The sequence below is a fragment of the Anolis carolinensis genome, chromosome 3 (genome assembly GCF_035594765.1).
Source record: "Anolis carolinensis isolate JA03-04 chromosome 3, rAnoCar3.1.pri, whole genome shotgun sequence".
NCBI classification, from domain to species: Eukaryota; Metazoa; Chordata; class Lepidosauria; order Squamata; family Dactyloidae; genus Anolis; species Anolis carolinensis.
In genome coordinates, this window is record NC_085843.1 from 196,494,351 (window position 1) to 196,510,578 (window position 16,228).

A 16,228-nucleotide genomic window follows, 5' to 3' on the forward strand; every position below is an offset into this window, starting at 1 on the left:
TGCCCCAGTGTAATGCAAGAGTATTAAAAAATACTCCCTAGAAGCAGCTTGTTTTATACTTGTAATGACTGCCATGTCATGCTGTAAAGCAGAGAATTCCCAAATGACTGAGAACATTTTTATGCAAATGATTCAGTGAAGTGTCTTGTTTAGAACAACTACTGCAAAGGATATGTGTTTCTTTAGTTTTATTAAGATTTACAATGAAGTACTCTGAAGCAATTAATCAGTCTAATGACACCCTATTGACAAACATATACAGCTGGCACCCTATAAAGATCAATTTTATTTTATATGCTAATGCGATGGTACTCATTAGTGGTAAAACAATTAACGATGCCGCTTGCAAACAGCTCACTAGCATTTTAGTAGGAGGCAGAAATGGCCAATATGTTATAATTCTTAAATCTAGTTAAGGATAACATAACATAATTAGTTGTCTCTGTTTGTTCTCAGGCAGAAAGCGACTTTAATGCTAAGAGACATAAAAGCAAGGGGGAATAATGTCTCTATGCTATTCAATAAAAAGGGAATTTAAGTATAAGCAATATGCCAACTGCTGAACTGACAATTAATAAGTCACAGGCTAAAATACACCATTGAAGTTTGGTTTTAGAACACCTCTTTGTGTAGATATATGACGGTTACTTGATAAGAATTATGACTCTGTTATACTACTGGTGTTTCAGGACAATTCCTATGAAACGGTCTTCATACAGAGCTACCTGGAGTGTCCTCTCCAATAAGGATATTTCAGGTAGTGTAGAAATTGTGTTCAACAACTTTTGCTGTTGACTGTCTTTCACCATATGTTTGGTTTCAATACAGCTATCAAATATGCCTTCTGGCAGTTTGGAGCAGTGTGGAAACAAAGCACATACTAAGGGCCAATCCATGTAGCAAGACAGCATATGCTAGAAACCTAGTTTGATACCATGGTGAGACAGTTCTAAATCGGTTCTGCCCAGTGGCCATTTCATGTTATGGTGGCTGGTTAAGTAAATTTCCCTGACAGAGTCATGTCCCCAAAGGGAAGGCAAAGAGAATTGGGGGAAAGCCATGAAGAGAAAATGTTATTTAAGTTTATTAAATACTGACAGCAGGTCAAGTGCTCTCTTCGTGGAAATACTTGTGTACATGTGCTGCTGTTGTGCATATATATTAAGGGACAAAAGATGGATATGCCAGGAAAGTTTACTCAAGCGGCCAATTAATCATGAAATGGCAACCAGGCAGAGTAAATGCAAATGTAAAAAGTTGAGATTTGAAGAGAACATTACAAGTCAGCAACATAGCAACATTTCCTCTCTTATTATATTACTAGCTGTGCCCGGCCACGCGTTGCTGTGGCGAAGTATGGTGGTATGGGAAATAAAGTATTGAGGAATTTTATATTGTATATTGATAATCTTATATTATCTGCTTAGAACTGGATTATATGAGGCCCTTCTTCACAGCTGTATAAAATGCACACTGAAGTGGATTATATGGTAGTGTGGAGTCAAGATAATCCAGTGCAAAGCAGATAATATAAGATTATAACTGGGTTATATAGCTGTGTGGAAGGGCCTTGAGTCTACACTGCCATATAATCCAGTGCAAATTAGATAATCTGTGGAAGAAGCCTAAGTGAGGCCTAAGTCTGCCTGTCCCCTAACTGAACCCTGGCTGTCCCTTGGCTGAGTTGGTTGCTAGGAGACCAAGTGGGCAGAGATTAGCCCTCTAAACTGGCAGCAATTGGATAAAAACCATTATTGCTCTCCCTCTAATTAGGACTTTATTTTTCTTTTCTTTTTGTTGTATCAACCTAGAGGTGTGGATGATGGGTTGTGTTGTCAAATTTCGAGGTTGGGGGGTCTGTAGTTTTGTTGTTTTGTGGGTCGCCGTGATGCCATCACTCATTTATATATATAGAAGAAAGGATGCTGAAAGCATGTAACAGAATGTGGATAGGTACAGTAGAGTCTCACTTATCCAACATTCTGGATTATCCAACACATTTTTGTAGTCAATCTTTTAACTTTAATAATAATAATAACTTTATTTTTTATACCCCGCCCCATCTCCCCGAAGCAGCATACAGTGTTAAAAACAGGAGACTAATTCATAGGTCCCAGGCAAAATGCAGAGTGTTCCGAAATGGGGAAAGGTAATCTTTTCAATGCATTGTGATATTTTGGTGCTAAATTCATAAATACAGTAATTACTACATAGCATTAATTTGTAATGAATTACTTTTTCTGTCAAATTTGTTGTATAACATGATGTTTTGGTGCTTAATTTGTAAAATCATAACCTATTTTGATGTTTAATAAGCTTTTTCTTAATCTCTCCTTATTATCCAACATATTCACTTATCTAACGTTCTGCCAGACCGTTTATGTTGGATAAGTGAGACTCTACTGTAGTTGTAAATATACTTATGAAAACAATCAATGCAAGGCATACCATGTAATGTAGTTGTTCCCAACCTTTGGTCCTCCAGTTGTTTTGGACGTCCACTACCAGAAATCCTAGCCACCTTACAAGCTGTTAGGAATTGTGGGAGCTGAAGTCCAAAACAGCTGGAGGACCAAAGGTTGGGAACCACTGAAATGCAGTCAAACTTTTCTTAATTGGAAAACATTGCAGATTTCCTGTTATTTTGTGTGCTGATTTTTGGATTAAAATTTTGGGTTTTGAAGGAAACCACCGTGAACAGCATAGAGAAACATATAGATAGGCTGATACATGAACGGACTGATATGGAACAGTGGAATGAGAATGAAATTGGCACCAATGTTTCCCAAAACTCGTATGTAGAACAGGAAGTTTTGTGGATATTAAATATATGAAAAAAGCAAATGTCTACAATAGTGATCATCAGACTCTTTGATTATGTGTGTGGTGGGAGGGGGTTAATACAAAAATACTGATTCCTGTGTGTCAAGGACCTGTACTATGTTGTGTCCTTCTTTCTTTATTTTTAGAAGCTTATCTAGGACAGGTAACAAATAACTCTGGTTGAGGGACCATCACTTTGAATCTACTGAACAGATCTTTGTCAATAACGAAAACACTCTTAAGGCTGTTCTGAAATGCAAAAAGTGTTTGATAACCCACAGGCATGAAGACAAATGGCTAGCTCCCAGTTGATGGCAACTGTGAGAAAATGCAAAACTATCACAAGTTCAGAAATCCAAATTTAGTTCTGTGTGTTCACATCACTAATCGATGTCAAACCAAGTTATCCTCCTTAATCTATACTTCAAGACCCGGATAACACCTGAAAGGGGAAGCTAACAGAATTCTGGCCATGGTTTAAAAATGAAAAAATAATATAAACCATTTTCCATAAAACCTGCTTACATGCAATATGGTTTAATACTTTAAGGATGAGTTGCAATGTGTTTTCTACATACTTCTAGTGTGACTGCAAGAAGATAAGAAGTATCCATTTTAGATTATCTACAGCTTAGTTTGCTGTCAAGGCTGTGGTCATCAACTACGAGTAGTGGAAAAAGGCCAGTTTTCTAAACCAGAGTATGAAGTTGGCTTGCTTCCATTAATCACTGAATAACCAGAAGCCAAGTTGAAAATGGAAGCAAAAATATACATCCTCATAATGGGAAGAAGAAAGGAAGGGAGAGTTGTGTGTGTGCGCGTGTGTTCACAAAATGGATTGGGGATGGGGGTGGATTTTGATCGTTATGTGATCAGAACAAAATGCAGTAGCATATGTTGGTGCTTTCACGTTGTAATTTACCTGATGCCTTTTACTTATGTTACAAGATTATTTTGTTTTATGTCCATATTAGCTTAATAGAACATTCAGTTTAGTCCATGGAATACAAAGCTGAGAAAGGAGAAGCCCTAAACTGCGTATCTGGCGTGGAACTCCCACATAGACATTGAAACAGCTGTATCACATCAAGAACAATAAAGCGGTGCCTTTGGATAAAGGAAGTTACCCACAAACAAAACTAGGATGTATACGTGATTGGGACAATTAGACAGCTATGCCATTTATTCCAATTTTAAGAAAAACCAACAGCTTGATTAAGGGGTCTCGCTGGAGTGGAGTCTAAACATACCAAGTTCCCCTGCAGCTTTGATGTCTATGTTGTCATAACCGCTGCCTATCCGAACAATGACTCGTAAGGCCTTGAATTTCTCTAGGTCTTCCCGGGTGAGGGTGATAGTGTGGTACATCATTGCTCCAACGGCTTCGTTTAAAACCTAACAGACACATACAGGCACAAAAAGAAGAAAATTATAGGCATTAGTGAAGCAGATGGATGGTGTTCCAGTAACAGCTGCTGAAGTCCAGCAGTGAGTCATAAGAAAGTATCTAGTAAGGCACATGGATCAATTTGATAAAACGCTCAAAGACTCCCAAGTAGCAATGAACACTTTATAAAGAATTCCAGTAGATCTGTAGACAAAGTCCAGCGTTTACATAAGAGACTCTGCACTGAATGGCAAATCTTCACTTGAGGATAGCAGCTCTTCTGAGCTCTTGAGTGAAAAGGGCATAAGAAGTTATATGTTCTTTGTACTCTTTCCACATATTAAAAACAGATTACCATATATACTCGAGTATAAGCCGACCCGAATATAAGCTGAGGCACTTAATTTTACCATAAAAAACTGGGAAAACTTATTGACTCAAGTATAAGCCGAGGGTGGGAAATGCAGCAGCTACTGGTCAATTTGAAAAATAAAACAGATACCAATAAAATTGGGGGCCCCTGGTGGCACAGTGTGTTAAAGTGCTGAGCTGAACTTGTGTACCAAAAAGTCACAGGTTCGAATAAGGGGAGCAGAGTGAGCGCCCGCAGTTAGTCTCAGTTTCTGCCAACCTAGCAGTTTGAAAACATGCAAATGTGAGTAGATCAATAGGTACTGCTCTGGCGAGAAGGTAACGGCGCTCCATGTAGTCATGCCGGCCACATGACCTTGGAAGTGTCTACTGACAACGCCGGCTCTTTGGCTTAGAAATGGAGATGAGCACCAACCCCCAGAGTCGGACACGACTGGACGTAACGTCAGGGGAAATCTTAACGTTTACATTTTACCAATAAAATCACATTAATTGAGGCATCAGTAGGTTAAATGTTTTTGAATATTTACCATATTTCAAAGAAAACCAGTAACATAGCTCTGTAAGTGGAAAAGGAGGGTCAACAAAAACAATACATTATCAACAATAACTTAATAATAATAATCACAATAAAAATAATAAATATATTTGTACTCTGCCCTATTTCCCCATGAGGACTCAGGGCAGCTTCCAACATAGCAACAGGCAAACATTCAATGCCTTTTAAAACAAAAAAAAACATAAACATTTCAAACAAAAGATAAATTAACATAAGCAGTTGCATTAAATAATTATCATTAAAACAATTTAAAAACCAGCCGAGGTAAAGTGTCATATCAGTTCCCCTTTGCCTTCTCCTATTGACATAGACTGGCATTGACCTTTTCAGGTGCAGCATCACACTGTTGGCTCGTGTTTGACTAAGACTCCTTTCATAGAATCCTAGAGTTGTAAGGGACCTCTAAAGGCCATCTAGTCCAACCCCCTTCATTCTGCCTTCAAGCAGGGAAAGCACAATCAAAGCACCCCTGACAGATGGCCATCCAGCCATAATAATAATAATAATAATAATAATAATAATAATAATAATAATAATAGAGTTGGAAGGGACCTCTAAAGACCATCTAGTCCAATCCCTTCTGCCTTCATGCAGCAAAATCACAATCAAAGTACCCCCAACAGATGGCCACCCAGCCTCAACAAACAACAACAACAACAACAACAACAACAACAGAGTTGGAAGAGACCCCTTGGGCCATCTAGTTCAACCCCTTTCTGCCTTTGTGCAGCAAAAGCACAATAAAAGCACCCCTGACAGATGATAATCTAGCCTCAATATTAATGATAATAATATAGTGTGAAAAAGGGATCCCTTGGGCCATCTAGTCCAACTCCCTTCTGCCTTCATACAGCAAAAGCACAATCAAAGCACTCCTGGCAGATGGCCATCTAGATCTGTTCCCGTGTATGCTGAACACATGAAGTTGTGAGTGAACCAAATATGTTATTTTATCAAAGTCTACATCATATTTGTCTCTGGAGTGTATGATATGGAATAAGTTGTTTTACGGGAGAGTAGATATATATTTTGGACACTGAAATACACTTCTAAAGCACTCCTCTTCCTCTGCTTTCTCTTCTTTCTCGCTTCTGAAGCAGCAGCAGTGACAGTGGCGCAGCTCAGGCTGAGCGTCATGTTGTTGTCACGGCTGCTGCTGCTTCAGAAGAGGAGGAAGAGGAGAAGGATGCCAGGCAGGCTCCTAAAGTCCCTCCCCACTCGCCCACCGCCAAGAGCCGGCAGAGGCAGCACCGTGGGAGAATCAGCAGCAGCCTTCTTCCTCTCGTAAATACGTTATATCAGTGTGTCCTCTTGTTCTTACGGAGAAACTTAGTGGTAAATTCAGATACTCTAGAAATGAACACTACAGAAGCATTTTCTTTACTGTTTGCTTTCCATTTGCTGATCATTCTAAGTATAATTAAAATATATTAATCCTTCATGATCTCATAACATCCTTTGGAACAATGTCCAATCACAGATCTAATTACTATAGAATTATATAACTAGCTATCTTATAAAACATATTTTGAGATTTGATAGTTTTGTGATACTTAACTTGGCTTTATTTCCATTGTTATAATTGCCCTGTATCAATTGATACAGGTCGAGGATACCTTATCCAGAATTCTGAAATGTTCCAAAATTGTCTGCATGGATATATGAAATAGTGATACCTTTGCTTTCTCAGGGTTTGATGTACACAAATGTTGTTTCATGAAAACAAATCGTATGTAATTACCCTCAAGCTAGGTATATCAGATGTATATGAAGCATAAATGAACTGCATGTTTATACTTGGGTCCCATCTCCAAGGTAACTCATTACATACAGATAGGCAAGTATAAGACAGCCCATAATCCAATAAAAAAAAACAAAAAACAAATCTGAAATCCAAACACTTCTTCTGGTCCCAAACATGTTAGATAAAGAATACTCAACATGTATAATAAAATCTATTCTTGGGGGGGGGGGGGGGAGAGAGGGAAACGGAGGACAGAATGACTTTGCCTTTTGTCCCTGGAATGGAATGTATTGTGTTACATTCGGTGCCTTCAGAAATTTCAGGTACATCTTCCACCATAACTACTGAGAAAGACCTGTGGTAAGGAATCTAGGATTTGTAATCCACAAAATCCGGAAGGCCTAAGCTATCTCATTTCTACATTATATTCTGAATGTTCTGAGTGTAGTATATGTCCCCACACAGATCCATTCTGCAGTATTTATCCAAATAATGCTGACCATACAGCCTGAAAAACATACAACAACCCTGTGATCCCGGCCATGAAAGCCTTCAACAAGACAATATGTGATTCTTTGTAGGGCAACCACCACCAAACATTCTTAAATCTCCTATGTTGCCGGCTAATGCCACTCTTTCTATAACTGTCTTTAAAAATGATAAAAAGACAGGTGTGTCTTCCCAAGAGCCTTGCAACAAAATGAGAGTACAGCTCTCCCCCAGTTCTCTCTATCAACCCGGAGATTACTCTAGCCTTTTATGTTATCCTTTAGGATGTGAGAAAATCCGCAAATATATATTACTTTAAGAAAGAGTAAGTTTCATAGTGTATCGGTAGAGCTAAAGAGATCATGTTGTGAAATGGCAGGTTTTCTTTTTCTTGAAAAGAGATGAAGAATATGTTTAGAATTCTTTCCAGATATCTTCCCTGCCTCTTTCTCCAGCCCACAAAAAATTCATTCCTTTAGGTTTGAATTCAGTAAGTGGAAGGGAGATTAAACCCGGAAAAGAACTTGTTTTACTCAGCATGTAGCCTTTCCACCTGATAGGACTTCCAATTCTGATCATAAATTAGAATCTATGGAAGGGGGAAATCTAACTGTATGTTCTTTAAGATAAGAGATTATTTATTATTGTTCTCTTTGATTCACAAGGAGAACAATAAACATCAATGCCACCATTACTAACTCCATCACTTCTGGATGTTTAAGCCTGTGCAGGGAAATGGCAATGCCAGAGGCAACTGCCCCTCCTTGAAGCAGCACTGGTGCTTCCCCCTCTGTAAAATAACCTTTAACTTATTTAAAACTCATATCAAAATCCATAATTTTAGCCCCAAAATTTGCCCTTGACTTGTACAATAGGTTTACTTGTACATAAGTATATATGGTACTCACCATGAACATTAAATTTAAGATTTAATTCAGCAGACTCTCAGTTTACTCCTGATAAAGCTTGAACATTTTTATTGATCTTTCATATGAATTGTAATGCAAAAAGGAGCTCAGCCAATATATTCTGCAAGCAACACATTTTATCAGATCAGCATGTGGCTCACAGGCCACAGTTGTCCCCCCTAGTCTAATGCAACCGTGTAGGCTCCCCCTTCTAGTTGGTTTAATTGCCAAAAATGGGGAGACTAGTGAAAGTTTTATACGATAATAAAAATCCCTGATTGGATTTCTGATTAAATTTTTCTTCCCCAGTGCTAGGCACAGCTGGTTTAAGATGTGGGGAAAATAGGTTACTTCCTCTTCTGAAGCTGCCAGGAGTGGTTGACTCCATCTCTGTCTCCAAAATAAACTGGTATGCCTTGAAGAAGTCGTGGGAGAAGCTTTCTACTTTGAATTGGCAAACTACACTGAGCTTCTGCCAGCTAACATTTGTTACTAAGCTCTCCTCAATACTCAGATAATGGCTTCATTCCAACATTCCCTCTGTGCAGTGTATATATCCATATGGAGATCTACATTATGCTGAGCTATATATCTTCTCTCCCAACCTGTTAGAAGGCCCATGAAGGCTGTCCACATGGCCATTCCATGCTTTGTGGCAAGCAGGTAGGATCAGAGAAGCCTTTGGTCATGTCTACACAGCCAGAAGCACAATGGAGAAAGCTGATGGACCTTAGTGCTGATGCCATCATTTCTGGCTATGTATTGTAGCCAAATGCGTCTCTGATCCTGCCTGACTGCCGCAAAGCATGAAACGGCTGTGCGGAGTATCTTCAGAGACTTGACAATAAATTTTGAGGGGGTGAACTATGAGGATACACCTCCACAACCAGAAATACAATGGAAGAAGCTGATGGATCTCAGTGCTATGCTTCTCTGATTCTGTCCTCTTGTTACAAAGAATAAGATGGCTGTATAAAGTAACTTCGGAGGCAGTGTGTGTGAGAGAGAGCTATTTTCGTTCTTGAGCAGGACTGCACAACCTGCGACCCTTCAGATGTTTCAGCCTCCAACTCCCCGATCCTCAAGCTAGCTTGTCTAATGGTGGGAGCTGAAGCCCAAAACACATGGAGAACTGCAAGTTGTGCAGACTTGGTCAAAAGGGAGGAATACAGCCCCATCCCCAGTGCCCAAAAAAGGACATCTATACATATAGGGAATGCTTACAAGTGTGTATGTCTCTAACAGAATTACAGGAAATGTGTGTTTATTAAAGTTATGTGTGTTTCATTATTTCAGTATAAGCTGTATGTTATGACTTCTGAACATACTCATTTAGGGCACTTTATTGTATCATTTCTGCTCAGCTGGCTGTTAGGATGCTCAGATCTCAGCTAAGAACCATTGTAAACTACCCAGAAGCCATCACTGAGCTACCATTTGCTTCCTCACAGGCTAGTGGGTTATGTACTATAATGTTGGCATGAGATTATGAGAAATGTGAAATGAAAAAAAATGCAAGGCAGGATTTGTATCTGAGAAAGGTTATGATGTGATGCTGGAGGATGGCTGAAGAGAAAAAGATGACATTTCCAGACACCGGGTAAGAGAATGAGGAGGAAGAGATAAGACAACAGCCTGTGACATCCAATTGGCCTTATGTGACTGGATACCACAGCTCAGAAAACCCTACATGGCCCAGCGGGATTTACACTCTAATGCACAGATTTATACTGTCTGCCAGAGAGTCACTAAGAGTAAAGTTATATTTGCCCTCATTATTCTGTACCAAGTGTAAACACAGCTTGAAGAGTAGAAAATGCTGCAAGCAGGCAATGACTACGCTGAGATTCCATGGATACAGCCTTATATTTAAATTGACCAGGCTATTTACTGCTGATTATTTTAAACTAGCACTGAAGCCTGCCCTACTGAGGGATAATTCCTTAAGTCGTGAGCATCCTGAGGACAGACTGAGCTATGAGTGACAGTAAGCCTTCTAAGGATTTGCTTGCCACCTCCACCCAGTCGTTTTTGATCTTGTCATTTTTCGCCTCTCTCCCTCCTCCTCTTTTATGTTCATTTTTAAGATACTTGGATTTCAGTCTTCTAGTCATCCCAAAGGATCAGCTTCTACGTGGCATTCCTGGTGAACCACCATTCAATTTGTCTTTCTTTGTTCAAAAGACAGCCATTGACAACAATGTTCTGGGCCAAGAAGTCATATAAAAACATTCCTCTAGGCAAGAGGTAGTACAATACAGAAAAGAAAGAGAAATTTCCCTAGTCAGTGCAGATGATGATGACAACAATGACAACATCAACATCAACATCAACATCAACATCAACATCAACAACAACAACAAAATTATTTCTCCTTGCGGTATGAGGTGGGGCACAATATAGTTAAAACAGTGAGGTAGAATGAAGCGCTATTTCTGCACATATAACATACACATAGATAAAATGCAGCTCAAAAATTACTGATAAAATGTAGGTTAAAATTTACAAGTTAAAAATTGACTAGGTAGGCCTGCCAAAAGAGACAGGTCTTAAGTTGTGTCTTAAATTCTGACAGCCATTTAGCTTTCGGGTGTCTTCTGGCAGGTCATTCCACAGTCTTGAGGCAGCCGATGAAAAGATCCTCTCGGTGACTGTCACCAGTTGGATTCTGGCTAGCAACAGATGCCCCCTCAGAGGACTTCAATGAGCGGGATGGATTGTACAGGAGGAGGTGATCTTGTAGGTAACCTGGACCCAAACCATGTAGAGCTTCTAAAGTGAAAACCAACACTTTGTACTTTGTGGAGTGACTTTTGTATGGGTGTAATATGCTCACTCCTGGATGTTCCTTAATAAGCCTGGCTGCTGTATTTTGAATTAATTGAAGTTTCTGAACTTGGCACAAAGTTAGCCCAATGCAAAGCCCATTGCAGATATCCAACCTTGAGGTTACCAGTGCATGCATTACCAACTATAGGTCCTCCAACTCTAGGAAGTTGGCGTATCAGCTGAAGCTGGTAGTAAGCACTGTTGCATCACCCTGGGTTGATATTTAGAGAGACTGATCTAGAAGCACTCCTAAACTACGAACACAATCTTTCAGGGGGAGTGCAACCCATCCAGAACTGGTTGACACATCTCCACCCCCATTTTAGGATCCTTAATGGTAAGCACCGCTGTCTTGTGTGGATTCAGTTTCAATTTGTTTTCCTTCATCCAGCCCATTATCTTCTGCAGTCATTCATTCAGAGGAGAAACACTATCCTTAGCTAAAGCTGTTTTCAAAGGCATGGAGAAATATATTTGGTGTCATCAGCATACTGATAGTACCCCACCCCCTGTCTCCGAATGGTCTCGCTCAGGGGTTTCATGCAAATGTTAAAAAGCACTGGGGATAGAGCGGGCCCTTGAGGATGCCACATAGCTCCTTTTTTGAGAAGCAGCTATCCCATGAGAGGTGTGACTAGAACCATTGCAGCACAGTGCCTCCAATCACCACTCCCTCCAGATGTTTCAGAAGGAACAAGAGGGATGAAGAATAGTAGCTTAACCAAACGGAGATTCTTACACAATCAAACTGCACACAGCTTTCTTTGCAGGGGAGCCAGAAATGTAGTCCCAAAGCTCTTTTCTGCTGGTGCACTCATTTAAAAAAAATGGCATGTGCTAGAATCAATGGAGAAATACACTACAGTCAATAGGATATTCAGTATGTTTCTCAATTTAGGATTTTAAAATTCAATATCATTAGCACATTAATTAAAATCAATTTAACTATATAAAATTATCTTAAGGCTCATTCATATTAAAGTACAACAATAACAGACATTTTAATGGAGAATTTTAAATTAATTTCAGCTGCTTTTAAATTTTTTTACATATACAGTAGAGTCTCACTTATCCAACATTCGCTTATCCAACGTTGTGGATTATCCAACGCAGTCTGCCTTTTAGTAGTCAATGTTTTTTGTAGTCAAGGGTTCAATACATTGCAATGTTTTGGTGCTAAAGTCATAAATACAGTAAAAAAACAGTTCAATACACAGTAACATTATACAGTAATTACTACATAATGTTACTGTGTATTGAACTGTTTTTCTCTATCAATTTGTTGTAAAACATGACGTTTTGGTTCTTAATTTGCAAAATCATAGTGTAATTTGATGTTTAATAGGCCTTTCCTTAATCCCTTTTTATTATCCAACATTTTCACTTATCCAACGTTCTGCCGGCCCGTTTATGTTGGATAAGCGAGACTCTACTGTATATGTTTTAACTACCCCAAAGTTAAAAACAGAAAGAAATGTGGCCCTTATCTAACCTGAAAAGTAGGTCCCAATCTTGTACCAACTGCCTACCTCTGCTAAACAGAAGGGACAGAAGGAATCACTGTCCTTTCGATCAGGATACGTCCAAAGAAATCTTCCCTGTTCTCTCGTATGACTGATCGGAGAAAGGAATGGGAATTTGGTGCTGACTGTCATCCCAATTTGGATGATGAGTGGCAGATAAAGACACCATGTGCTCACTGACCCTTGCAGGAGCCAGTCTTTAACTCTACTTATCCACCTCTGCATGGAGAAATGGGGGAGAGCCATGCTTCTAATAAGACTCCCAGAGTCACCTGACCTAAATTGGTGTTGGAGAAGAGGACATGTTCCTCAAACCAATGGGTTTCTGTGCTCTAAATAAACGTGCTAGACTTTGATCTGGACTGGAACCATTGCACACATGAGAGCATACATGTAACCACCACCTCTCTAGATACTTCCCTCTCAAGATGTTATCTCCTCACAAAATGGAAGGGAAAGGAAGGAAGGAAGGAAGGAAGGAAGGAAGGAAGGAAGGAAGGGAGGGAGGGAGGGAGGGAGGGAGGGAGGGAGGGAGGGAGGGAGGGAGGGAGGAAACCTCCACTGGCAGTGGTTTCCAATCTTTGGTCCTCCAATAATTTTGGACTTCAGCTCCCACAAATCCCAGTCAGCTTACCAATTGGTAGGAATTGTGGGAGCTGAAATTCAAAACATCTGGAGGACCAAAGGTTGGGAACCACTGGTTTAGAATAAAGAAGACAACAAAGGGAGCAAAATGTGCAGTTCAACACCAGATAGACTGGCTAGATTTCAAGGGGAGGAACCACTAAATCACTTGCTGAAGAAATCTCTATGATATTCATGAGGTCACCATAAGTCAACAAGTAACACAAAGCCTCATAAACACACACCTCTTATTTCAGAATATTTCCCAGGATCAACTTCACAGGTTTTGAAAATAACTATAAAACACCTTCTACTTAGATAAATTTTGAGTTTGGATTTTGAGATTTAAATACCATACTGTACAAGATAGTGACACTCTACAAAGCTAACACCACAAAGCGCATACAGTTTCCTCTACGTCTTATGATTTTGTTGTGAGCTTCCCCCAACCGTAATAGCTTGAACAATGTCTTAATTATAGATTTACAGTGTTTTGATTTTCTAAATTTCAGAATCTCTCTAATATTTCTGTTATGTCCGAATGATCTGAACTCCATATGTAGCCTTATTGAGGAGTTCTTACTAAATATGCTCAACATGGGCTTAGATGTTCAACAGAGACTTATGTGAAACACTCTTGGAATATCCCTGCAACTTGAAAAAATGACAACATAAATTTGGGATTCTGTAGACAGTTGTGGCAGGAGTTGAATTCACATATAGTATCTGACACAATACGCCTCTGTATGTCAACTGCTGGCGTGATACAAGACAAGAAGGTGAGATTGTTATTTGTCTTGCTGACAGATTTTGCAATGGGCTGGCTATTCTGTAAACAAAACGATGGACTAGACAGACCTATGATATGATCTAGCCAGCCAGTTTGTATGTTTCAAGCAGAAAAATAAGTTAGCGGAAAAGTGGCTAGGCACCTCCACAACCTATGTTGCTCTTTAGTTCAATGCAAAAAAAGTAGACTGTTAACCAATGTTAACACATTCTGATGTGTAGTTTGAGCTTAAGTTGCTTCATCAAGCAGTTTATTCTGGCACAGAACACAAGGCATCATTTTAGTTCCTCCCATTTACCAGTCTCTTCAATAAGGTCTCTAACTGAGATAGGTTCAAAGAGTTACTGGAAAACAGTTGTCTAATGTTTAGATGAAATCCAAGTATATTTGATCTACTTTTATGCATTAATGCTTTTTGCTTTCATCTATTGATTTTGTATCATTTAAGAGAATCGATCAGTCCAGAATAGCTAAATCCATTCTTCATGGACACATGCTGTGTTTTACTGAAAGCTATTCACAAATGCATTGAATTCAAGACACACAGTTCAAGCATTAGCTGCATAACTGGCATTAACTCCCTTCTTCTTAGCTACACATTTTAAAGGCTATCTAACAATATTAGTCAAGTTTTTCAATCCACTGGTATAGTTGTTTTTGGAGATGGGTTTTGGAATCCTAGCAGGCAGATAGTTTTTGGAGTCTTTTTTAGCATTGTGCACAGACGTCCAGTAGCTGGATATGTGTTAATTTGTATTACTGACCTTGTCTGATACTTTTTACATTAACTTAGTAGTTTGAGGCTGGGAAAAGACAGGAAATCTAAGAACGGACTGGGAAAGTGATATTTTTCTCTGTTACTAACCAGCTTGCACAACTGTCAAAGCTATGGGAAGTGGGAATGGGTTATGCTTTCACACTTTTGATTTTCCTTCTTTGCTTATCTATATATATAAAAAGCTTCTGGCATTTTTACCTAAAGGTAAACAACAAAACTAAACAACCCACAACCACAAAACTTGGCAACACAACCCAGGGGCCTCCTTGTTCCGACAACAAAACCAACACTACAACTCACATCTGTGGCCCAAAAAACACAAAAAACCCATCTGCCCATGTGCGAAGCAGGACGCACCACATGAGCCTCACGCGCCCCACCCCCCTCCTCCACGCTTGCTCGCTCACCTGCTGCTGCGGCCATCATCGCCACCATCCCCCACAGAGCACCACGTGCCTTCCCGCCACTTCCCCACGTGCTCCAAACAGGGAGGGGGAGGGAAGGAGAGGCAGCCCCAGGAAAGAGAGAGAGACCGGCGAAAGCTTCGGTTTGCTCTCTGGGGAGTGTGGAGGAGACCGCGTGCTACCTCCAGAGACTTCAGTTGGAGACCAAAGTGGGTTGACAAACTGTGGGATTCCCCACCCAGTGGGGGGGGGGGAAGGGACGTGGCAGGCGAGGAAAGGCGGCGCGTATGTGCGGGATCAAAACTGCGGCAACGGAGCACACGCACAAGGGGGGGCAGAATGAGGGAGATTTGAAAACGCCGCGCGGCCGCCACCATAACCGCCACCCGCTTGTTTTCCCTCCGGACTGGATGACGGAAACTAGACCTCGGCACCCTAAGGAAGGGAAGGAAAGGGCGTGGCGAGGGTAAGAAGGGGGATGGGCCCGGAGGCAGAGGAAAACAAGGGGGAAACCTTGGGCCATCTGAGGCTACCCCCAGGGAGAAATCAGCCAGAATTTATGGCTACAAGGCCATTAGATGCGAATCAAGAGGGCCAGTAGATTAAGCCACAGCGAAGCGTGGCCGGACACAGCTAGTATTCTATATAATCCTGAGAAATCTATATTCTATTGGCCTCATACAGAACACTTAAGCTCTGGGGTCCCAAAGTCATCCAAAGAGAATGGCTGCCAGAAATGGGAGGGATATCCGGAAAGTAGGGTTACAAGATTTTTTAAAAATACAAAGAATGAATATATTTTAATAAAACTTACATGGATTATAGCATAGGTTACTACAGTATTTTTCCACATAATGACCATTCAGTTCAACACATGTTGTCATCCATGGGACAGGTTTTTTATGCCTGTGTCACAAAAGTCTCCCGCCGGAGCGGGAGGCAGAGGTGAGGCCAAGGCTGCCTCTTGGTTGGAGGGGCTCCCCTTCCTCCAGGGTTCA

General features: G+C 40.3%; 1 protein-coding gene across 11 annotated transcripts in view; it reads right to left on the bottom strand.

Annotated features, from left to right (window-relative positions):
- Positions 1-16,228, bottom strand: part of ctbp2 (C-terminal binding protein 2) — a 279,102-nt gene that overhangs the window by 34,881 nt on the left and 227,993 nt on the right. For all 11 annotated transcript variants that reach the window (XM_008106745.3, XM_062976049.1, XM_062976050.1 and 8 more), the window contains one exon: positions 4,074-4,218. In XM_008106745.3, coding sequence (XP_008104952.1) covers positions 4,074-4,218 — 145 coding nt within the window. The remainder of the gene's footprint in view (positions 1-4,073; positions 4,219-16,228) is intronic.